This window comes from Elephantulus edwardii, unplaced genomic scaffold, assembly GCF_000299155.1.
Source record: "Elephantulus edwardii isolate Elephantulus edwardi_28Jun2011 unplaced genomic scaffold, EleEdw1.0 scaffold00206, whole genome shotgun sequence".
Classification (NCBI taxonomy): domain Eukaryota; kingdom Metazoa; phylum Chordata; class Mammalia; order Macroscelidea; family Macroscelididae; genus Elephantulus; species Elephantulus edwardii.
This window is the reverse complement of record NW_006399956.1, coordinates 353,239-379,272: the sequence shown is the minus strand read 5'-3', so window position 1 is coordinate 379,272 and position 26,034 is coordinate 353,239. Positions and strand designations below refer to the sequence as shown.

Below are 26,034 nucleotides of genomic sequence, written 5' to 3'. Positions count from 1 at the left end.
CTGGATATAAGTCCCTTATCTGATATGTTATTACCGAATACTTTTTCCCAGTCAGTGGCTTCCCTTTTTACCCTACTGGAGAAGTTTTTGGATGTGCATACCAACCACTTCTAAGTTTTTAAAATTTGGTTAAGTTCTGTGTTTAGGGTGTTGATGAACATAAACTTTGTAAACTGAATAAAGTCAGCTCTGAATTCCAGCTCCACTGTTTTCTTGCTGTATGACCTGGTTATGTAAAAAAAAACAAACAAACCGAGGACAATGACTTGAAGATGGCTATATCTGACCTCTACTGATTCCAAAAGGGAGGAATTTCTCCACCAAGTACATCTACAACACAAACCCAATTGTCATGAGATCAGACATACCCTCCTTGCTCCCATACTCTTTCTATTAAATCTAACCCCAATGTTACTTGCTTACTGGCCCCAAATCCATTATAATAGCTCACATTCTATATGGTACCATCCTCATGATTATGGAATTTATTAGGGAAGTTAATAGGTTACAACTGAAATTGGCAACAGGATGTAATTTCTCAGTCTGGACAGTTTCTGAAGCTGCTCACAGGTCCTTCAGCCTTGTAACTTTACAACAATGTTCCTAAGTTCTCTTAGGCTTCCCAGTTATGGCATTTCCCCCCGTAAGTCCTCCAGCAAGTGTGGGAAAAGACTTCTAATTCTGGAACTGTAGGGATGCAGTTCCAGGTCACCTCTGCCCCACGAGTCTCTGGTTCTTTGCTGAGGCTGCTGCTGTCCTCCCATGGTTCTGGCTGGCACAAGAATCTTGGCCTGGAAGGGTGTGCACTCATTGCTGCTGTTTCTCTGTTGGTGATGAGATTCCCAAATTCTGTTGCTGAATTTTCTCAATTTAATGGGGAGACTAGCCAATTCTCTTTTGAGACTAACACACTCTATTTGTATATTCTCACCCATCCACATGGCAAAGTCAAAGTCAGTGGGTAATAAAGCCGTATTGAACAATAAAGCCTTGACATTACATCTTTCCATTAAGAGGAGATTATTTATTTGAGAATTCATAATAGAAAATGAACTAATGATAAAAGGAAAAGAATATTATCTTTCATATAGGATTAGAGTAGGATAAGATGTCGCAGGCGACTCGACGGCACATAACAACAACAACAACAACAACGATATAAAAGGGAGTTCTGGTGGCATAGTACTTAGGAATTTCAATGTCCACCAAAAAGAACACAGCTCAAATCTACCAGATGTTCCATGTGAAGAAGATCGACAGTCTCCTTCCATGTGATTTATTGCCTCTGAAAATCTGGTACAGGATCAGCTATGAGTGAATTCTGACTCAACAGTACACAGCCACCACAGCAATGATACCAATGTCTATTACTCCATAGGCTCCATATTACTGTACTCCATGCTATATTCCAGGCAACTGTGTCAATTGCTTCATACTCACTGCCTCATGTGAAGCACTTGGCACCAGCTCAATAATATCTGTAGCTTAATTTGTCACCCTAAATTTGGTATAAGAATAAGAATAATAACTGTACCATAGTAGAATGAAGCAATGAGTTTGCTACTGTGTCTTATTACTATCAAGTAATCAGGTGACTTTCCAGTGGGTTTTCAGAAGCTATAGAACACTTGGGTGGAGATGGCCTATCTTTCTACCAAGGAGTCACCAGTGGCTTTGACCCACCATAGAAGATAACACTGAATTAACAGTGTGACTTTTTATGGACTATGCCACCAGAGATCCTTTTGCCACTGCTTAATAATGACTAACATATTTTATGGATGGTATTTATTATAGCACCAAGGGAACACAGAAAAAAAAACAACAAAAAAACAAAAAACAAACAACAACCCTGCTCAGGGAGTAGGGAAATGTAAAACGAAGCTGATTAACCAGTTTGGATAGCCTTATTCCTGATATGCAGAATGAGTTTGCATACTGAATTTTAAGAGGAATGGCAGTGTTTTATTTTTTGAAGGATAACATCAAGTTTTTATAGCATAGTGCTTGCTCTTGGGCCTTAGAGGCCAAGCAGACCTGAGTTAAAAATCTAGCTCAGTAACTTGTTGGCTATGCAGCCTTAGTTGTTATTTGGTTGAGTGTAAATTTCCTCATCTGTGAACTGTGAAGGTGTTAATAGATCTTGTGGGATTAAATAAAATGGTGCATATAATGGCTTTAGGAAAACACTGAGAACATAAAAGTGCTCAATTAATAGTAGCTAAAAATCCTGAAAAGGAAAGTAAAATAGAACAAGTCCTAGTAGGACTGAAGATCCACCTCTACATTTTATGAATTAGTATTCCTGTCATTTGAGCTAATACTTTGGGGTAAGAGAAATTCTAGTAAATATTTTCATATCTTCTACTGCTATGTGGTCACATATAGTTTTAATACATTTTCCCCAATGTATTAAGAGGCACACAGACACCATTTTCTTTTTATTTCTCCATTATGCTTGAGTTTTATATGTTGAAGTGGAAATGGCATGTAGCTTTTTTCCTAAAAAAAAATAATATCTAAGTTTTAATGCCAAATCCATTGCTGCTTGCTAGTTTGAAAATTTGTGTCAGTCACCTTTCCTAAGACATTTTCTTATTAATGAGTAAGGTTATTGTACTCATTAAATATGAAGATGTGTGGTCTTAAACTTCTCATTCTCATCTTCACAATGGAATAATCAGAGAGCCTGCTTGATGCACAGACTGCAATACAAATGTTTTTTAAAAGCAATAGTGTTCTCATTCATTCCCATCAAGAGGAAATGCTTTGTTTGAGGATACAGATGTTGTTGTTGTTGTTATGTGCTGTCGAGTCATCTGCGGCTCATAGTGACCCTATGTACAACAGCCCTAAACCCTGCTCTATCCTTTGCCAATCGCACTGCCTCTGACACACCCATCCCGATTACCCCAGTCACTGAGTCAGTCCACTTCATAGAGGGTCTTCCCCTCCTGCGCTGTACCTCCACCCTACCAAGCATGATGTCCCTCTGCAAGGACCTGTCTCTCCTTACATGTCCAAAGCATGTTAGATGAAGCCTCCAAGGAGTAGTCTGGTTTAACCCTCTCTAGGATGAATCTGTTTGTTTTCTTGGCAGTCCATGGTACATTCAATACTCTTCTCCAGCACCACAGCTCAAAGGCATCAATTCTTCTTCTGTCCTCCCTAGTCATTGTCCAACTCTCTGATGCATAACAAGTGGTTGCAAAGACCATGGCCTGTATCAGGTGCACCCTCGTCTCCAAAGAGACACCGTTGCTCTTGAGTACTTTAGAGAGGTCCCTGACAATAGGCTTTCCCATCGCAATACGTTTTTTGATTTCCTGGCTGCTGGTGCCAAGAGTGTTGACTGTGATAGGAAATGAATAACTAGTGGTAAGGCAAGGTTCAGATCTGTTGTTCATAGAGTTGTTACGAGTCATAGTAATCTCAGTGTCACATAACAATAATAGGGGGAAAACATATACTTTTAGGAACTAGAATGACAATAAAGAAAAAAATTTTTTAGAACTAAATCATGTTTGTTTTATTTATACTTATATCTAAGGTTGGTGTTCGGATTCAAGTACAATAATTTTTACTAAATAAGTAAATCATAACTGAAGTTTCCAGTGCTCTATTTCATTATGCTCTATGTACGGTGGTGAGGAGAATTTATGCGAGCAGATGGTGGGTGGTGTTCTCTACTGAGAGTCAAAAAACCTAGAGCTCAGCATTTGCTAAGCTGTTACCTTACTCTATTATCAACAATTAATCAGTTTAATCCCTTGGGTCCTCAGTTCCCAAAATTCTATGGTTTATGGAAAACATAACCACAAATCATCAGGATGGCCCTTTTTTTTTCTTTTTTAAAATACCTGTGCTTTCCAAATGTTAGTATTTTAGCCAGAAGTATGACTTTTCCTTGTTTTGGCTACCCATACCATTTCATCAAATGCTAGTGAAATATGTTCCTGGAGAAATATCTAAACAAGCAGAGTCCTGGATGTGGATTTTTTTTGGGTGATATTTTTTTTCACCCTTAGTAAAATCTCTGTATGTGAACATGTGTAACTTTTGGAAAGAGAACTTGAAGTAATGTCAATTTTGTTTTGTTTTTTTAAAATCTGGGTAACAATATTCTTGTATTTAAAGCAGTTGAGTGGGCCAAATAGAATATAGACTGTAAACATGAAAGTCCTTCTTTTGTCTGCTAATTTTTAATAGTATCTTTTCTATGCATTCTTTGTAATATTTCATCAGATATTTTTCAGTAAAGGAAACATTTTCTGGTTAAGAGTGATATATATTAGCTCATATAACTGTTATTAAAGAAACATCAACTGAGAAATGTTTGTGGACTCCAGTTAAATATTATTCAACTCACTTGATCTTTCCTGTCCTCAAGAGAAATTTCCATAATAATAGATGATTGATTGAAGTTACTAAAAATATTTTCACAGTTCAATGGAACTAATATATTTTATTTCTTTCCACAGTCTTCATGAACGCAGCAATTCCCATAGCAGCTGTTCTTGCTGTAAGATACTTTTTCTTGCTTTTCTAAATGAAATCAAGTCAGTGTTTAAAAATGATTTATAAGTAAGACTGTGTGTAGGTGGTCATATACATTACCTCCTCTTTGCCACTTGCTCAAGTCTCTACAGTGTTACTAGACCAGACAATTTTTGTTGTAGAGGCTTGTCCTGTGCTTAAGATGCATAGCAGGACCCTATCTTCTACCTATTATATGCGAGCAGAACCTACCATCATGACAATGTAAAATGCGTGCAGGTATTTCAAGATCCTCCCCAGGGGGAAAAAAATTAACAATGGTTGAGAAGCAATTCTAGCATCTTCTTCAGTCAAAATAGTAGTGCCGGATCAGCAGTTACAAACAACTAAATGATTACATTATGCTTTAGATAACAATGACAAACCAAATAAGCTTGTATTATTTTTAGAAATGTAAATAAGCCTTCACTGGACACCATTGTGGAGGAATCCTGGTGGAAACATTTTCTAGTTTTGGTAGCTAACTAAAGGGATGATGATTTTGCAGGAGAATGAAGTGACAGTCTGCTGCTATAAAATCTGTAGTTTTGGGAACCTTGTGGAACAGTTATACTCTGTCCTTCAGGGCCACTATGATTCAGAATTTATTTGACAACAATGGGCTGACAGTGACCATTTCTTTTTCTAAATAGCCGCAGTGGTGGTATTGATTTCTGTCAAGACAGAACTGACCCATAAGATGACCCTCCAGCAAGTTTTCAGAGGGAGTTGAATTGCACAAGAGGAGATTGTCCCTCTCTCTCCCGCGGAGTAGCTGGGGGAGTCAAACTATGTCCTTTTAAGATTTCAGCATAGTTTATTACCTCTAGGCCACCAGTGCACCCTAAAAAAGTACAACTTTCTCTTAGAAAATGTAATATTGCTTGAAAAGAGCCTTATTGATTGTTAAGAGCTTTGAATCTTCCTCCCAGTTATTATCCCTACTCAGTGTTCTACAGAAGTTAGTTTCCTAATCTTCAAATAGTCTGTCCTGCACTTTTCATTAATTTACTGCTAGGATGATCCAGAAAGCATTAAGTACTTTACCAATAGTGAGTCTTGTTATACTTGGAGAGCAATTTGGATGAAGTAATTGTTTTCTTACTTTGAATGGGTCTCTTGGCATAGCAAAATCATATTAGGCTTGTAAAGTTGAACGTAAGCACTCAATGAACATTTCTTCTGTTTTCTTAAGAAATCCTTTCTTTACACAGACATTTGTGACCCATGCATATGCCAGCGGGAACAACCTAAAACCAGCTGAGGCCTTTGCTTCCCTGTCCCTCTTTCATATCCTGGTCACACCTCTGTTCCTGCTCTCCACAGTGGTCAGATTTGCAGTCAAAGCCATCATCAGGTATGTACTTATAGGGCTCTGGAACTCTCTGATCACACAAATGTACTCATTGGAGCAAGTTTGAAAAAGAGCATTAAAGTCACTGCATGGAGCTAACCATTGTTACTTTTTAATAGGCTGTCTTTTCATTGAACTTTTAGAGTGTTTCTATTTTTTTGCTTTCAGATATCAAATGAGAGAAAGAAATTTCTCTGCTCCTTTCTTTGTATACTGTCTTAGGATAAGTTTAGAGAGTACAACTTTAAGGTCTTTGATGAATACGACTGTTTTATTTCTACTGAAAGTAAAAAAATGTACAGATTTTACAGACTTTTTTTGTGAGTGTGGACATAATGGTTTCAGTGGAAATTGTGCCAATTTGTACTTTCACTCACAGTGACCAAGACTGTGCATATCAGTATATATTTGCAGTATTTAGTTTAGTTTGTCACAAATAAGAAAAATCTAGCCTTATAGTACTTGCAAATGGAAAGACTTGTGAAATCACCAATATTTTGCACATTTACAATATGCTTCTATAGTATTTCCAATCAATTTCATCTCAGACTTGCGATTTCCTACAATGAACAACTTGGAAAAACAGAAGCGATATGAAAATGACTATTTTTCCATCATGTTTACATGTATTAAATATGTAAGTACTATACAAAACTACACTGTTGTTGTTAGGTGTTATATAGTTAAGAATGACTCATAGTGACCCTAGTGACAATAGACCTGAATCCTCTCCTGTGCCATCCTCATCCTCATCCTTTCTGATATATTTGAACTCATTGTTGTGGTCACAGTGTCAGTTAAGCTCCCTGGGGGTCTCCCTCTCTTTCTTTGACCCTCCACCATTTCAAGCACAGTTTTCCAAGGAATAAACGTTCCTAGCAACATGTCCAAAATATGAAAGATGAAATTTCACCATCTTTGCCTCCATGTGTCTAATTGCACTTCCCTCCCCACCCCCCTGCAAGACATAATCCATTTGTTCCTTTGGTAGTGTCCATAGCATATTCAACACTTGTCTCCAACACAAGTCAGAGGCATCAATTCTTCATCTGTCATCTTTATTCATTGTCTAGCTCTTAGGTGCATGGCTAGTAATTAAAAAGACCATGGCCTAAACTCAGACACAACTCAGTCTTCAAGTTAACATCATTGCTTTTGCCAGGAAAGGAGTTGTGCTGCCAATCCAAAGGCAGGTGTTGGAACCCATGAAGAAAAGAGAGACAGTATCCTCCCGTGTGATTTACAGTCTCTGAAAACCTGCTGGAGGGTCAACTATATATCACTTCTGACTCAATGGCAATGAATTTTTTGTTGTCTGTTCTGTGTTGTACTCTCATAAAAAAGGAATTCACAAAGCATTATTTTGCTATAAGATCTTATAAAACTTTTAATAAACACAATCAATATACTTCTATCTTCTCTTTGATATGAATACCAACAAAGAGCTCTACTGGAGGAAGATGGATAAGTAAAGCATGGGGTTGCCAGTGACCACAATGCTAAACATGTCTAATAAATTATTTTTAAATGGCATAATTTGAATGTTCTTGATATCTGTGCATTACTAAGAAACTAATATTTAGTATTCAAACACCTGACTCTAGTTTTAGATTATAATTTAAATTGGCTTTAATAAATTGTTTTCATTGAGCCACTTTTAACTCATGGTGACCCCGTACGTGTCTGAGTAGAACTGAGCTTCATGGAGTTTTCAATTCAGTTCAGCTCAAGTCATTGCTATAAGCACAGAGCTAATTTATACCTGACCCTCCAGTGGGTTTTCAGGGCCTGTAAATTGCAAAGGAGGAGACTGTCCCTCTTTCTCCCTTGGAGCAGTTGGTGGATTCAAACCTCCAGTCTTTGGGTTGGTAGCAAAACTCCTACCCATTAGGCCACCAGAGCTTCCTCCTTGTGAGGTTATCAGTGGTCATTAAAAAAAAAGAAAAAAGAAAAAAAAAAGACTACCAGATCTTTCTTCTGAGGAGCTTCTGGGTAAACCTGAACCTCCAACCTTTTGGTTAACAGCTGAGTTAACTGTTTGCAAAGTCCAGGAACTTATACATTGGCTCAATAAGGGCTTAATATGAAATAACATTAGAATGCGTGCAAGCTTAGAATGAACCAATTTCTTGTGGGATAGAGTTGTAATAGATGGTAACTTCAATTCTATTCTTCAAAATTAAAGTCATTAAAAACTGGATTTGGAGCTGCTTGAGTTTATAGCTCAGGTCCTCCAGCCTCATTTACCCGCACTTTCTTTTCTTCTTGTTTGGCCTTCTTGGACACTTGTGCAGATCACTGACTGATTTTTGTAGCACTACTTCCAAATTAGGCAGTGCTCTGGACGGGAAGCTACTTCAAACAATAAAATTGATAAATGGCCAGAGCCTGCTATTTTGGTCCTTATTTTCATTTTCTCCATTTAACAGCTGTCCTTTACATGGTTGCACTTTTAATTGGAACTTGACTTTGTGCTGCAAATGGAGATGGAAAACAGTTGATTAACTTATAAAGGAGAACTCCACTAAAGTCAGGAGGTGATAAAATGCCAAAAGGGCTTTAGGAATTGATATGAAAATCAGACAAAGCAACCAACAGAAATATCTGTTAGAATGCCTCTTAAATCCATAGCATGCAATTCTCCTGTGGTAAATCCTAGTACACTTAAGGGTGGATAATTCCTCATGCATTTCTGTACAGTATTCTCTCATCTCCACAGCCCAGAGAAAAGGCATTTGCCAGTTTGATAAAGACCAGTCTGTCTTCAGGGCTCAGCTCCAGATATCCCAAGCCATAGGCCAAATGAAATTTGCTTATAAAAACTTGCTCCTCCAAAATGAGATTCAGCCATTAGTTTGCAGCTAACCATATCTAGTTAGTCAACAGAGGAGGTCAGTCCTTTCCCCACTGTGTGCTGGTTCTGGGAACCCCAGTGTGCACTTTCCCGGTGTTAACTGGACTGACCCGGCATTTTCTTGTGTGCCTGGAAACCCGTGATCTGTCTTTGATGCCAGTTGGCCCACAGCTAGTTGAGCAGGCTGTTTATAATCGGAGACGTTGGTCAGCTTTTTGAAAATCTTCTCGTCAGGGCTGTGGAAGGCCTCAATTCTTTGCTAAGCTCTTGGATACATTCAGAAATTTGGAGCGTTAGAATTTAGTAGCATATTTTACTGCATGTAAGAGACTTTCAGGGTTTTATACTATAGGAATTTTTATGCTTGATAAATTATTTATGCTAGAGAAGTTTCCTAAAGTATAGAAGAACTCTATACTTTCCTTAAAAATGTTTAGCTTGTTAGCAAAAAACTGTACATGGTGCTCCGCTCGGTGCTAGTGCATCTCTACACAATGAAATGGAAGAAAGAGGCAGGTATGATTCAGGTTAGTGTCGCACTTCTGAGTGCCTCTCATCACCAGAATTTTTGGAATCTTTTAGAATACAATAGTCCTGTCTGTATTTACAAACAATAAATGAAGAACAAACACCATTATCTGAAATACTAAAATACTTAAGAGTGATATTTCAGGAGGTTTATCTCATTTTTCCATTTTATTTATAAGAAAATACTTTCTATGTTTTGCTTTTCTAGAAGGAGAATGTAAGGATAATCTCCAGTTTATATGTAGTATCCTTTAGAAATAATTTTAGTTTAGGTTTTTAGTGTTTGGTGTATAATGCAATATATATGTCCAAATATGCAATTTGACAAGGAGAATGTGAACCCCAAAAGCCCAAATTCCTTGCTTTGTTGGAAAGCTACTTTTGTATCCTAACTCTCATGTACTTTCCAAAGGAATGTGTTTGGCTAGTCTACTGCACTTACCTTCAATCAAATAAATTGTTACTGATATTTATCATAGCATATGCATACACTTTGGCTTGGACCCTGAATTTTGGTTTACAGAATTTCATATTTCCTACAAGAAAAACATGCAATTGCCAAAAGTAGAATCAGTTATTCCCAGCCAGCATAGTTGTAGAACTTGTCCAAGGTTCTCAAGCTGTGTTTAAATACCCAAAGTGAAATTTGAGATGTGAAAATACTATGTGTAACCAATATATTAAATGTTGTGGATTACTGAAACAAAGGAGAATTAATGAAATATTTATATTAATATATTTTACTGTAGGATGGTGAAAGCAAGATAGTAAATTTCTTCATGTCAGATTACCCTACTTTCAAATTCTGGCACAATCATAAATTTAATTGTTTCAATCAGGCCCGTTACTTAGTGACCCTAAAGTTCAGCTTCCTTACTTGACAGATGAGAGTAATAATATCTCCTGCTTCCTGTGGTTGACAGAATTAAGTAAGTATGGACATTTCCAAGCCATTACCTACATATTTCAGGTATTTAAAAGATTTACATTTACTAATTCACCACTGTTTTACTTATCTCCATTCCATGCCTCAGAGAGATATTTTCTGTGGGCCAACATTCATTTGTTAACACTTCAGGAGTTATGAGGGATTTTGGATTATAAGAGGTTCCTGGGTAGTAAAAGTCGTTTGTTGTTGAGAGCTCTATTGGCCTTGAGGTAAAGAGCTATGCTGCCATCCTGTTGGCATGCAGTTCAAAACCACCACTTTCTCTGGGGGTAAATAGGAGCAGTCTCCTCCTGTGTGATTTACTGCCTCTGAAAACCTGCTGGAGGGTCAGCTATGGGTCAGTTCTAACTTGATGGCATATAACAACAACAATGGCTACTAGCATAAAGCTTGGCTATTTGAACCTATCTACCAGCACTCTGGGAGAATAGTCTGACCATCTGCTTTCATAAGCGAATGATTCTGCAAAGAAGCTGTTCTACTCTGTGAAATATATTGGTCTGCCATGAGTTGGTATTAGCAGCAACAAATCGTTATGTGTTTAGGAATTATAAAGATGAAAAGCAGAGTAAAATAAACAAGGGAATTCACAGTCTAGTTGAAGAGACATAGAAGGAAAACTATAATATGTCGCACAATGCAGTTGTCCATGAACCTATAGGTAGAGATCAGTGAAGCGTATTGAAGACAATGGAGATAGCCTGGTCAGTGATGTTGAGAGTAGGTTAACGAGTGATTAAAAAATTAGCTAGTTGAAGAAAGAAGGAAGACATGCTCTAGAAGAGAGGTAAACATTCAAGAGGGAGGAATGGGTAAATAGGTAAGAGAGAACTAAAAGAAGATGAGATGTTTGGAAAAGAGTTCTGTGGAGGTATTAAATGGCTATCATGCTCTGCTCTTAACCAATAGATTAGGTGTTTGAGTTCATTCAGAGGCACTTCAGAAATAAGGCCTGGTGATCATTTAAGAAAAAAAAAATCAGCCTGTGAGTACTTTATTGAGCACACCCCTACTTTGACACAACGGAGCCATGGTTTGAAGTAACCTTAACACAACTGATTAGGGTTGAAGAACAGATTTGGTAAGATGGCGTAGAGAGTGTCAGGTGATGAAACTGGAGAGTAAAATCCTGATCTGCTTGTGACAGATGCTGAAAGTGAAGGGAGGCCATTATCTCTTTTTTTTTCCTGACATAAATCAAGTATTTTTTAAAATTTTAAAAAATAATTTTAATGAACATTTACAGAGATTTTGGATTCCCATTCATTAATTCATTGCTGCACTTCTCTTCCTGCCAAGCCCCACCCAGTTCACTCCTCTCTTTTAAAAGTAATAGAAAAAATCCTTCCCTAGTACACAATTCCCCCGCACCCCTCCCACTGCCCCAAGTACATTCCACCATGCAACCTTAATTGTGGACTTTTGTGATAACCATAATACCCTATCATACATCGCTTTTAAATTATTCTCTCCCTCATCTGTTTCAGTGCAGTATACACAATTTATCCAATTTTTCTGTCTTACCCCAACCCTGCTATCAGGCCAATTTTATAGCAGTGACATCATGCAGTATTTGTCCTTTTGCAACTGAGATATTTCACTCAGCATAATGTCCTCCAGGGTCACCCATTTTGAATAATATTGCATAAGTTCCTTGTTTTTCAATGCAGCATAGTATTCCGTTGTGTGAATATACCACAGCTTCTCTATCCATTCTTTTCTTGATGGGCATTTAGGTTGTTTCCAACTCCTTGCTATTGTGAACAAAGCTGTGATAAACATGGGTGTGCATATATCAGCTTGGGTGTCAGTTATGGTTTCTTTAGGATATATTCCCAGTAGTGGAATTGCTGGGTCAAATGGTATCTCTATTTGCAACTTTTTGAGACAGCGCCATACCATCTTCCACAGTGGTTGCACCGTTTTACATTCCCACCAACAGTGAATAAGGGTTCCAGTTTCTCCACAACCTTGCTAGCATTTGTTGCTTGCTGTTTTGTTAAATTTTGCTATTCTGACTGGGGTGAGATGATATCTCATAGTTGTTTTGATTTGCATCTCTCTTAGAGCTAGGGATTTTGAACATTTCTTCATGTGCTTTTTGGCCATCTGAACGTCTTCTTTGGTGAAATGTGGGAAGCCATTATCTTAAGCAAAGCATTGTTTCATGATAAAGTTTGCAGGTTTAAGGAAAATAAGGTAGGGTGGTCAAATTTACCTCAACCTTAGCAGTTATGAATAATATCCATACACGTACAAGGAAGACCTACTAATACTATCATTCAAATTTATGCACCAAAAATCAAAGCCAAAAAGAAGGAAATAGATGACTTCTACCAACTGTTGCAATTGGAAATCAATTGAACATGCAACCAAGATACAATAGTGATAATGGTGAACGGAATGCAACAGCTGAGGACAAGGAAGAAGGATTGGTAGTCAGGAAGCATGAACTTGGTGACAGAAATGAGGCTGGAGACAAAATGATAGAATTTTCTACAACCAGTGATTTAGTCATAGCAAATACCTTTTATAAGAAACACAAATGGCAATGATATACATGGACCTCACCTGATCACCTACACAAGAATCAGATTAATTACGTATTGGGAGGAATTGTTGGAGAAGTTAACATCAGCTGTGAAAACTAGGCCAGGTGCTGATTGTGGATCAGATCATAAACTACTTGTTTGAAAATTCAAACTGAAGCTAAAGAAAAAGAAGTCAAATTAATAAAAGTAAAAGTTTGACATTGGATCTATTCCTCCTAAATTTAAAGACCATCTTAGGAACAGGTTTGAGGTCTTGAATACTAATAAGTAAAGACTAGGTGAGCTATAGGAGGATATCAAGACTATCATCCATGAAGAATGAAAAAGGTCATTACAAAGATTGAAAAAGAAGAAAAGGCCAAAATAGATGTCAGTAGAGACTCTGAATATTGCACTAGAGTGAAAAAAAAATTCAAAAACAAAAACAAACCAAAACCACAAACCCCCCAAAGAAAACCACCAAACCAAAGGAAAGAAATCAAGATGTTAAGGAGCTGAGCAGGAGATTTCAAAGAGCTGCACAAAAAGACAAAGCAAAGTATTATAATAAAATGTGCTGAGAGCTGAAGTCAGAAAATTAAAAGGGAAAAACCCAGTCAGCATTACTTAAACTGAAGGAATTGAACAAATTCAAGCCTCTAGTTGCGATAGATAAGGATGCTGAGGACAGAATGTTGAATGACACAGGAAGCATCAAAAGGAGATAGAAGGGGCACACAGAGTCACTATACCAAAATGAATTGGCTGACACAGAAGAATTCATGAAAGAAGATATGATCAAGAGCCTGTGGTGATGAAGGAGGAAGTTTAAGCTGCTCTGAAGGAATTGGCAAAAAACAACTCCCCAGAAACTGAAGACATAACAACTGACATTTCATCAAACAGATGCTGCCCTGGATGAGCTCACCAAGTTGTGCTAAGAAATCTGGGACAACCACCTGGTCAATTGACCAGAAGAGATCCATATTTGTTCTCATTCCAAATAAAAGTGATCCAACAGAGTGTGGAAATTATCAAACAATATAATTAATATCACATGCAAGCAAGATCCTGCTAAAAATTATCCAAGAACAATGGGAATAGCACTTTAAACCAAAACTGCCAGATGTGAGGCTGCATTTAGAAGAGGCCGTGCCACGAGGGATATTATAGCCAATCTTAGGTGGATCTTAGCTGAAAGCAAAGAGTACTAGAGGAATATCTGTCTTTCTTTGACTATGCAAAGGCATTTGACTGTGGATCACAATAAACTGTGGCTAACTCTGAGAAGAATAGGAATCCTGGAACACTTTATTGTGCTTATGCAAAACTTATACTTGGATCAGGAGGCAGTCATCAGAACAGAGCAAGGAAACACCGCATGGCTCAAAATCAGGAAAGGTGTATGCCATGATGTGTCCTATCTCCACACCTTTTCAATGTGCATGTGGAACAGATCATCTGGGAGGCAGGGCTCTATGAAGAAGAATGTGGCATCAGGATTGGAGTAAGTCTCATCGACAACCTTCGTCATGCAGATAACCTTGCATGTCCAAACTGAGGTGGACTTGAGACATTTGCTGCAGAAGGTAAAGGACTGCACCCTTCAATATTGATTGAAATTCAATATCAAGAAAACAAAGAATTGACAGCATCATAATAGATGGTAAAGAGACTGAGATTGTAAACAGCTTCAACTTGCTTATTTTTAAAAAAATACTCTTGATAGCAGCAGCAAGGAAATCCAAAGATTAATTGCTTTCATAAAATCTGCTGTCAGGGACTTCTCCAGAGTATTGAAGAGCAAGAAGTCAGTTTAGAGACTAAGGTGCGCCTGATCTAAGCCATGGTCTTCATAATTACTTGCTATGCATCAGAGAGCTGGACAATAACCAAGATGATAGAAGAAAAATCGATGCCTTTGAGTGGTGGTGCTGGAGAAAAGTATTGAATATACCATGGAGTGCTTGGAGAACAAACAAGTCCAGCCTGGAAAGGGTAAAACCAGGCTGCTCCTTGGAGGCAAGGACTTTGAAGCTTTATCTGATATAATTTGGGCGTGTTGCAAGAAGGGACCAGTCCTCGGAGAGGGACATCATGCTTGGGAGGGTGGAGAGAAAGTTCAGAAGAGTAAAAAAAACAAAAAAAAAAAAAAACACAAAACCATCGCAATTGAAAGGCATAAATTCTTATGTCATCCTTAGTCATTAATGGTCCAACTTTCAGATGCACAGCCAAGTAACTGAAAGGGCCCTGAATTGGATACAGCACAGCTTTGTCTTTAAACCAAGATCATTCATTATCCCTTAGAACTCGGATAGATCCTTGATAGTAGATTTCCTCAATGTGGTAGAGATATGTCTCTATTCTTTCATTGTAAATAAATTATATGAGGACTGTTAAAAAAAAAAAAAAGAAGAGTAAAACCCCAGAAGAGATGGATTGACTCAGTGACTCAGGTAATGGGAGTAGTTGTGTCAGAGTTAATTAGGTTGGCTCAAGATAGAGCTGTTGTTCAGAGCAATGAGTCATACTCTACTTAACAGCATATAACAACAAGAAAAAGTTATGGATCTTTCCATGATTATTTTGCCTCTGATTTCCTGAATAAACTTTTATGAATAGTAACTGCTTTTTTTGCTTACCCATTTGTTTATCCCACATATTGATTGTAGAATTGCTATGCTGTATTTTAGACACTGGGATAGAGATGAAAACCTTTTCTTTGTAAGCAGCTCAGAGTTTAGTGAGAGATGTAGGTATGATCAACAGTAACAGTGCAATGACAAATTAGCAGTACAAACAAGAACCCTCAGGCAGAGTCTAGAATGAGACAGGGAAGGAAGGAAGAGCTTCAAAAAGGATATGTATGGGGGTTTATTAATGTCCATTGTAATTGGAGTTCCAAAATATGATGCTGTAAAGAGGAAAGAAGTCTGTCTCCTTCTCTCACCAGTTTTATGCAGGGGCAATGAAGCTCATTTGTCTCATAAAAAGTTTGGTAAGATTTATGTGAGATGGAGAATTGAACCAACCCAGTTTGCTTACATGGTCGATTCATTGTTTCATTGCTTTGATTTATTCAGCCAGTGTTCATTAGACAAAATGTGCCAGGTGCTACTGGATGCAGTTAGGGTCCTAAGGACAAATGCGCCTGGCCTCTGAACCTACTTAGCTTGGTAGGCAAACATTTAGTACAAGATAGTTTTAAACTTACTCTTTTGCTTGTTAAAGCTGTGTTCTAAAAAAAAAAAATCTCTCCAGAAGCTGTGGATTATCATTAAAATCTATAAATGTGAAAGAGTAACTGCCATTTGAGAAGAATGAAATGCCATTCTCGTAAGGTATTTATTTCTACCACTGTGTCTTTCCAGTCTATGGTCAGATTTTACTTAGAGGCTTTGTGTTTTTCAAACCTTTAAGAATCAGAGAGTACATAAACCAAGGTCCTTCTTGAATAATTTGCTGTCATTGTTAGTTGCAGTCTTGATCAATTCCAACTCACAGCAAACCCATGTATGGAGCAGAACTGCCCCACAGGGTTGTATTGGCTACCAACTTTATGGAGGCAGATATCCAGGTCTCTCTTCCAATTCTCTGTACTTCAAAATTGAATTTGAAATATAATTGTCAGATTGGCCCAAAGAATTTTATCTACCTTTATGTTTCTGATGAAGGGAAGCAGTTTCTATGGCAGGCAAGGTCAAAGGGCTAATAATCATCAGAAAACAGACTGAATTAAATTTACTCTTGTTCATTTTGTTAGTCACAAAAAAGAAACTCTGCAGACCTATCTGGAATCACTTAGGTTGATGTCAAGATCAAATGAAATTAACAGAAAACTTATAACTTTTATTTCTGATATGTCTTTTCCTGTCAAAAGCATCTTAACATGTTAATAATGGCAATTCTTTTTCTTTACAGATTCATGGAATTCTCTAGTACATTATTTAATTTAGTTTGCAGAGAATTGTGGTGCTAACCCAAAGATCACCTGCTGCTCAGCTGGTTCAAATCTATCAGTGGCTCTGTAGGAAAAAGTTGAGCAGTCTTCTCCAGTGTAATTTATAGCCTCAAATAAATCCACTGGGGGCCAACTATGAATCAGTTGAGTGAGCAGTGAGTAAGTTTGAAAATTATTCAATCATGTTATAGTTCTCTTTAAAGAAAATTGTATTAGGAGAGGTGAGTGAGTGACTTATGAAGGGTTTTACCCAGCCTATGGAGACCATTTTTAAAAAAAAAAATTTTTTTAAGGCCTCAGGCCCACACATCAGGCTCTCATTAGTTCCCATCAAGAGGCTTCTGGCCAGCCAAATAAACTATCCAGAGCCTGCCCCCATCCAATACAGAAAGGCACACCTTCAAAGCCACACAAATTTTAAAAGGCCACAAGCCTACTCATTAGGCTTTCATGTCTCAAATGCCATAATGGCAGCCCACGGTGGACAGTGTTTGGTAGAGCTCCCAGTTTTAAGACATGTTTGGAAGCAGGAGTGGAATGTATTTCCTAAACTGTATGCTTCTGGAAACTCTATGAACTTGGAGAAACAAGAGTTATAGAAAGGTATCAGGTCTTTTGTTCGTAGAGTCATTATGAGTTGTGCATGACTCAATAATCAACAACAATAAGGAGACCATGGATGCCAGTGTAAAGACTAAAGTGTGTTTGACCCATGTCCTGGTATTTAAATTGCTTCATATACATTTGAAAATTGGAAAATAAACAAGAAACACTGGAGCAGATGCTTCTAAATTGTACCATTCAGGAAGAACATTGAGTATACCATGGATTACTAAAAGCACCAACAATCATATCCTAGATGAAGTGCATCTAGAGTGCCTCCTAGAAGCAGGGATTGTGAGACTTTGTTTTACATATTTTGGGCATGTTATCAATAGATGCCAGCCCTTGGAGAAAGGCAACATACTAGGAAACATATAGGATCAGGATAAAAGAGAGAGACCCTCAACTGGATGGGTTGACACAGTGACTACAACAATGCATTTAAGCACAGCGTGAATTAGGAGGATGGCTCAGAATCATATCGAATTCTGTTTTGTTGTATGTAAGGTTGCTGAGTTAGAACCCGTTTTACAGTACCTATCAACAATAAAAATGGAGACCATGGAGTTCGTGTGTAGTGCAAGGAATTTGCCTACTTGGATGCTGACTGAAATGTTGGAGATTTGAGTATACTCAGAAACATTTAGGGAGAAAGTCCTAGTGATCTTGCTTCAGAAAGAAAAGGAAAAAAAAATCAGTCTCTTAAAACTGTGTGGCTGCAATTTTACTCTGACACATGATGCCACCATGAGTTGGAACTGAGTTGATGGTCACTGTTGTTTTATGTTTGTAAACTTTCTCCTAGAGAGGACTTTCTTGAGAATAAACATGAATGAATCTTACTAAAAATGGATTATTTCAATTCACTAAATCAGGCATGGAACCTGAGATTCTTTATTCCTAATAGAATCATCTTGCATGACACGTTATGGAGTCAGACTTAGGAGACTTTGTTCTTGCCAAGTTTATAAAATCTATCTAGTCTATTTTATTGAAGCAGGAGAGAAGATCTGAGGGTCATTTTTAATCCCGAATTTATCTCTATTTTAAATGTTAGATTACTTAGGTTACTTGACTGCTCTGCGTCTTACCTCCCCACTTTAGTAAAATTAGAATAATAACAGCACTTCCTCATTGCGATTATTATTTCTAGTTACCTTCTTCCAAGTTCCCTTATAACTTTAGTGGCTTCTAGAAAGGATGCATTTGCAAAAAATTTGCAGAGAAATTTAGGATGATATATTTATTCTTTGGAAGCAGGAGTGGCCTCCACTTCCTAAACTAGATGCCTCTGGAAACCCTATGAACTTTGATAAATGTTGATAGTTGTAGAGGGGCTTCAAGCCTTTTGTTCAAAGGGTTGCTATGAGTCGTGCTTGACTTGAAGGCAGTCAACAACAACACATATTTATTCCAACTATTTTCCCCATTCACTTTTGTTTTTTTATTGTAAAAAACATGTATAGGGATATAAGGGGTGGGGGGAAGTGGGAGCAGAAGAGTGAGGATGTGTAGGGATAGGGAAGGGATGAAATTACAGGGCTGTAAAGGAACTGAGAAAGATCTGATGGAGACCAGAAAAGAAAAGGTAATGGTGGACATAGTCCAGTGGTGATTAATTTTTTTCTTTTTTAAAAAAGAGATTGTACTTTTTATTTGTGGGTCTCCCATTTGGGAATAGGGGCACAGACTCTCTGGCTTCTTCATGCTGAATAGGTGCATTGAGATGAAGGTTAAGGGGAACCCATTCTAACACTTTACTGGTGGTCTTGAGTTGAAGCTGCATCTCTTCTTATTCGATTAGAAGATACTTTCAAGGTGTTTTCTGCCCTCTGGACTGCAAAGTGTTTATGTTTACACAGGTGAGTCCAATGGGAGTGGCTAGCTGAACTTTGAGGCGCCATCCACCTTCACTTCCTTAACTGGCAGTTATATTTTCCTTTTGTCTCTGGAACCAGGCTCAAGGTTCAGGTTATAGAACAAGACTCAGTGTTTAAGTTACCTAGCATACCTAGAGGGAACAAACTCATGAGTTACAAAGAAAAGAGCTCTGGAGATGTTACTTACAGGTGTACTACCGATGGAGAAAAGTGACTTAGATTAAGTTCCTCATACACACCCGGTGGCTCACTCCAGGGGCTAGGATCTCCCCTGCACTCCCCCTCCCCTACATTCTTCCCCCACCTCTACCCAAAGCTCCTTTTAAGTCTGGACCTTGTGCCCTACCAGGGACTGCACCAGGGACAGCATTTCTAGCTCTAGCACCATTATTATTGCCCCTTTCCTTTCTGCCAACTGGTCTAATTGTAACTTGAAGTAAGTATTGCTACTTTCTTCTTCTACAAATGGAGAAGGAGCTTCCAGAGTGGTGAACAGAATGAAGGTTGAAAATGTAATAAAGGCAGTAGAACAAGGACTCAAGCCAAGGTTGTCTGAGGGAAGGCCATGAAGTGGTGAGCTCTGAATGATGTTTGGGTCAGCCATCTTTGGTCTTCCTCTGCAAGTAGAATCTTGCTGAAGATCATTTTCAAAATGGCCAGAAGAGCATACTCAGGCCACACTCAAGGGCACTTCTGTCAGCTGGCCCTATTTCAGCTTTTTAAGAGTTTGTTTGCTTTTATTGCTGAAAGGCCATGTCTTAGCAAACCCCTCTTGGATAATTTAGACCTTGTTCACTCTCACTGAATTCCAAGCTAGTCTTGAGCAATGACTCTCACAGGTGTATGTGATGAATGAAAGTTGGGGAGACAAGGAGGAATCTATATAGGTAGAACCTTTTGAATTTCACGGTCTTGTTGTTGCTTTTATTTTTATAATCCCATTTTTGTTATTTTGCCTTGCGCAGTGTTCAGAAGCTAAATGAGTTTCTCCTGAGTGATGAGATTGGCGACGACAGCTGGAGAACTGGTGAAGGGTCCCTTCCTTTTGAATCCTGTAAGAAACACACAGGAGTTGTAAGTGCTTTTTCTTGTGGGTAAGCTGTGAATGAGGAGCCTTGATGGTGCAATGGTTATGCATTTTGGTTTCAATCACTAAAGTTAGTAGCGCAAATACACCAGCTACTCTGTGGAAGGAAGCTGTGATACTATGGGGCATTTCTACTCTGTCCTATATGATCACTATGAGTCAGAATCAACTTGATGACAGTAAATTTGATTTTTGGTTTTAGATGTTGTGAACTGGGTCCAGCAACAACTACAACATGTTGTGCGGTTTAATACAGGTGCAGTTTGAATAAACTGCAAACTTAACTTTTTTGTTTATATGAAGAAAAATTGCCACCTGCTTCTGTGGATAACATCCCAAATCTAAAAATCCATAGACAGATGTGAAAGGCTTGCTTTTCTAAATCAGGAAAGGATTCTTGAAGAGAGTAAACACATGTTCAATAGCACGGATAATTGAAAGGTTTTAAAATCCAAATTTTAGCTTTATATAAAAACAACTTACTATTCCTAAATGTACTCTTGTTTTTTTTTTTTTTAGTCATACTACATCTTTTATTTTAAAAATACTTTCTAAAGCATTCTAGAGAGCTCTGGAACATTCGTGGTAAGGAATTGTGCTGCCAGTGTAAAGGTATGGGGTTTGAATAGACTAGCCGCTCCGCAGAGGAAAGATAGATGCATGGACTTTACTGCTTCTGAAAAACTGCTGGAGAGTTAGCTATAGGTCAGTTCTTATATGACAGTACTCAACATCACACAATGAATTATGCCTGTTCATCCACTTAATATATTCCATTATAGCATACATTCCATTATAGCATATGCTGTAATATGTTCCAGCAAATGCTATAATATGTTTGTATGTTCCAGGTGAATGTATTGAATTTGCAGGTTGTTGGCTTTAATAAAATAAGGTTTTTAAGAGACAGAACTTCAGTGAAAACCTAAGACGAGTAACTCCTGGGCTAGCTCATACATTTATGTAAAAAATATTTATACAGTAGCTACATAATGTCTGGGAAAATGGTGAATATTATTTTGTCATGTATGTGTGTGTATCGATACTGTGTGTTTGCTCATACTTATTTCCAAGCTTGCTTGATTGACTTTATGACAAGATTTAGGAGTTTAACTGTGAAAACAGCAGACAATACTTCCTCTCAAGGAGTTTTCTAGAGGCAGGATTTAGATGTTTACAAATAAATAAACGATGGAAGTAAGTGAAGGAAAGAAACCCAGCTATCTTGGGAGTTCTGATAGCTTAGTAGTAGTAAGAAGCTGGGCTGCAATTTCAGAGGCATACGGTTTTAATCCACCAGCTGCTCTGAGGGGGGGGGAAGGCAAACTCCTCCTATGTCATTTACTGTCTCTGAAAACCCGCGGGAGGGTTTAGCTATGGATTGGTTCCAACTTGATGGCAAAAACAAGAAGGACACTTGAAGCAAGGTAGTAATTTCCTAGAAGGTCTCTGAATGACATTTCAGTCAAGACCTGAATGAAGAGTCAGTACCTGCCCTGCAAGATATGATAAAAGAGCATTCCAGGTGAAAGAACCAGCAACTGCAAAGACTCTGAGGTGAGAATTAATTTCATATATTTAAGGAAGAGAGAAGCAGTATGGTTCAAACCTGATGAAGGAAGAGAGGACAAGAATGATGATGTAACGTGTAAACCATGGAATGAATTTAGATATTATCCCTCTGCCTTAGGCATCATTAGAGAGTTTTTAAGTAGAGTATATAATTTTTTTAATCTTTTTGAAAAAAAACCCACTTTGGTTGGTAGAGAAAAGTAGAAACATCAAGAATAGAGACAAATACTGCATGAGATCATTGTTGTAAAAATAGTGGGATAATTTTAAGAATGTATAGGGGAACTCAAGAAGAGGGGAGAGCTGAGGATGGATAGGGATGCAACCACAGGGTTGCACAGTTTGGTGGGTAGAGGAAGAAGGGGAAGAAATGGAAAGGATCTGGATGAAAAGACAGGGTAATGAAGAGTAAGGTCCAATAGTGATTACTTTTATAAAACATAATGCATGAGAATGATTGTATGAAACACAATGTGAATGAAGGATAGCGTGAACCACAATGTATACTTTGTAAGCAAACCTATAGTAAAGAGTAGAAAATCAAGTGAACTTTGCAAATTTATTAGTTAAGAAATGAAGTTAGTTAAGTGTAGATTCTTTTTTTGTAGTTACAGTAGTGAAAGGTGTGTAGTGAGAAGTGATCAAAGTCAGTATGCATTTTTGAGACTGAGATGATGAAGAGTTGCTGATAAACTAGATGTGGGAATGAGTCAAGGTATGCTCAATTGCAGGGTTAGTTAACTGATGGGCTATATAAATAGTGACTGAGAAATTAGTAGTTTAGTGTTGAGACAGAATCAAGAAGAATGTTTGTAGATGGTAATTTTGATATACTTATTTGTCATATAGTAAGAGTGAGGTCAGGACTAGAGCTATAAATCTAGGAGTCATTAACATTGAGATCATATTTAAATCCATGGGAATAAATGATCATGACTTTCTTAAAAGGAATTTCTGAGAAATTCTGGGTCTTTATGATTAATATGCATATTTTGTAACAGTATAGAGAGGCTGATCTGGAATGAATTGTGTTGAAGTTAATCATTCATGTTGGGATGAGGGAAAATATGTTTACTTTTTATCTGACCAAATGAAAATGCATGTGCAGTCTTCTGTCACAGAATGGAACTAGGAAAAATTTTTACCAAGAAGTCTGTATATATTAAATTTTCATTCATGTCATGCTAAAATTTCTAAGGATAGTGATGATCAAGAATTAATTATGATTTTACACTTAACTAGTCTGCTTTCATAGAGCTAATTTTCACTTTTGCTAAGTTAAATAATTGAGCAGGTGTGATTTTGTCTGAAAAGAAACTACCACTCATGTTTCCGTCCCCTGGCATAAGAAAATCGCAAAGTGCTGCTTTACTAGCATATGTGTTTACAGACATACATAAAACAATACGTTAAACAGTGCCTCTACTTAGAGATCAAGGATGTCAAATGTTTGATTGGCCCCAGTCTCATCACACTTTGAATAATGCCATAGTACCAAAGAACTTATTAGATATCTTTCAGAGATGTAGGGCTGAGTAGAAAGAGATAACCTCAGGATACGGGATGTAGGAGGTCATGTTCATGAAGTTAAGGAAGTTTTTGGAGTTTTGTATTAGATGAGAGATAGAAGAAAAATTGAACTGAGGAAAGGTTTTTGGAAGGAAGAAAGAATCCCCTTCAAAAGCATCCAATATCTCCAGGGTTATTGAAACCAGACTGGGCTTCTGATGTCTTTCAGGGTCGTTCATCACTGCTGATGGGCCAAACCACAAAACGACAAACTTTCTAAAATGGAGTGAAAAAATCTGTGTGCTTTAAAATAACACTCATGGAAACCCCTTCTTGAGAGCGCTTAAGACACTATGTATTCTGTAAAAGCTTAGAGTTAAGTGGTTTTGGCTTGTGGAATCTCCATGGAGAATTAGTGACATTCTAGAGCCAGAGTCTCTTCAAATTACATCTGTGGAACTCCAACTCAAATCTCTGTCAACACATCTCCTCCTCCCACCCTCTCCTTAGTTCTGTGAAGAGTATGAAGTCATTCTATTTGGAACTCTGGGCAATACAACTATAGAATTCAGGACTCTAGAAGACAGCGAATTTTATGTATAGTTCTAGATCTCCTATGTTTTGAAAATATCCTCTGTTTAAAGTGTAATGATTTTCTATGAGATCTCATGAAATAAACTTCCAGGCTCAACTCTAAGGAATAAGAGAGAGAGAGAAGAGTGCAAAAACTAAACTGACTTTTTTGTTGTTGTTGTTAAAATGCATTTATTATTAACTTTTTTAAAAAATAAAATTTTTATTTTATACTGGTTTACTTACAAAGTTCCTATGTATTGTTTTTCACACCAGATTCCTTTACCCATCCCTCTCTCCCTCCACCCAGCATTTAGTATTGTCTACGTGACAGCCATTGCTACTGCTTTACCTTTAATCTTGTTTTTGTTGTTGTTGTGTACTGTAGAGTTGGAACAGGCCCATAGCGGACCGTCCGGAGGGCTTTCAGAGGCAGTTAATCTCATGGGAGGAGATTGCCCATCCTTCTCGGTGGAGCAGCTGATGGCCTCCAACCATGTGCCATCAGGATTGCAGTGCAGCTTCTTACTGCTAGACCACCAGAACTCCTTAATCTTCTTACTGTTTTGCTGTGTGTTTTGTTTTGTTTTATTTTTAAATCTGGTTTTGTTGTTGTTGTTTTATGTAGCTTAAAAAAAACCCCTCAGACTCACTGCTATTAAGTCAGTTCCAACTCAGAGGTACCCTCTATTGTGTTTCTTAGGTTGTAACAAAAGGAGGCTTCCCATCTTTCTCTGCTGGAGCTGCTGGTGGATTCAAACTACCAGATTATCACCTTTTGGTTAGCAGCACAAATCCCTAAGTAATATACCTAACAATAACCACAGCCTCAAATGTAATAGAGCTGCTCCTACTCAGAGGATTAAAGCAGCCACTCTAAAAAGGAGCTCAGCTGAGATTTAATGGTCTTCACATATTTAGATTGAATTTCACTTAGGTCGGTTTCTTCACGTACAATTTTAAGCCTTCAAAAACTAACTAGTGAGACAGCTATGAATCCATTCCATCTCGACAACAATGACTTTTAAAGGGAGTATTCTGTAACTTCATGGATCTCCTTATGAAACAATATTCATCTCTGGGCAACTTTTTTTTTTTTCAATCTCACTACTTCACACTGTTTCTCATTCTCAAACGAGTATCTCAGTTTGATTTACATGGCTCTCAGATTCGATGATGAACAATAATGTACTCTTGAAATAATCACACACAAACCAGACAGCCTCACAAGTGGATTCTATTGTGACCTGAACTATTCTCCGTGCCTTTATCTTTGACACACTGATTTAATTATCTGGTTAATTAGTTAAACATTGTCAGTTGGGAAAAACTATCCAAAACCTATATTGGTTGAGTCTTGGTTCTTTAACTTCCATGGTTTATGGCTATTGCATTCCATATTTTCATTTTTATGAAGAGATTTTCACATTGAGTTAAGTTATGACTTGTTATTTTTCATAATTATTCAACTTTTGTTTTGGGGAAGCCATTAATAAAAATATCTCAAGTAAAGACATTTTACATGTGTCTTTTCTTGGATTCCTACTGGAGAAGTAGCAATGTGAGTTAATGGTCAATAAACCCTGTTTTCACACAAGCTTCAATGTGTGTTCTTTTTCCTTTGGAATGCAGCCCCCGAAAACTATAAACAGGAAGCAGCCTGGAAGATATCACCTGGACAGCTATGAGCAATCAACACGACGTCTACGTCCTGCAGAGACAGAGGATATTGCAATAAAGGTTGTTCCATTTCATGGATTCTTACATAAACAGAAATATTCATGCTACTCTTTTGTAATGAAAGTCTGCAGAAGTTTCCTAAACTATGTCTCAAAAATGCCATACAGTGATCCTTAGTCATCACATTATTAAAAAATATCCTGAAATCTTTAGCATTATTAAAAATATTCTGATGTTTTTTAAAATTTTTTTTAATTAATTTTAATATAAGTTTAGAGAGAGACTTTGGATTTCCATTTGTTTTATCTTGTTTTTTCTCTGTAAAGAACTTTTTTTTTTTTAAATTTGGGTTGTTTATTTTTCATTTCAATGAACATCTACAGAGATTTTGGAATTCCATTCATTCATTGTTGC

At 37.6% G+C, this 26,034-nt stretch overlaps 1 protein-coding gene across 3 annotated transcripts in view; it reads left to right on the top strand.

The window, feature by feature from the left end:
• ABCC9 (ATP-binding cassette, sub-family C (CFTR/MRP), member 9) overlaps positions 1-26,034 on the top strand; it is a 227,669-nt gene that overhangs the window by 66,819 nt on the left and 134,816 nt on the right. For all 3 annotated transcript variants that reach the window (XM_006897200.1, XM_006897201.1, XM_006897199.1), the window contains exons 11-14: positions 4,482-4,522; positions 5,751-5,893; positions 20,165-20,273; positions 25,573-25,680. In XM_006897200.1, the coding sequence (XP_006897262.1) occupies positions 4,482-4,522; positions 5,751-5,893; positions 20,165-20,273; positions 25,573-25,680 (401 nt within the window). The remainder of the gene's footprint in view (positions 1-4,481; positions 4,523-5,750; positions 5,894-20,164; positions 20,274-25,572; positions 25,681-26,034) is intronic.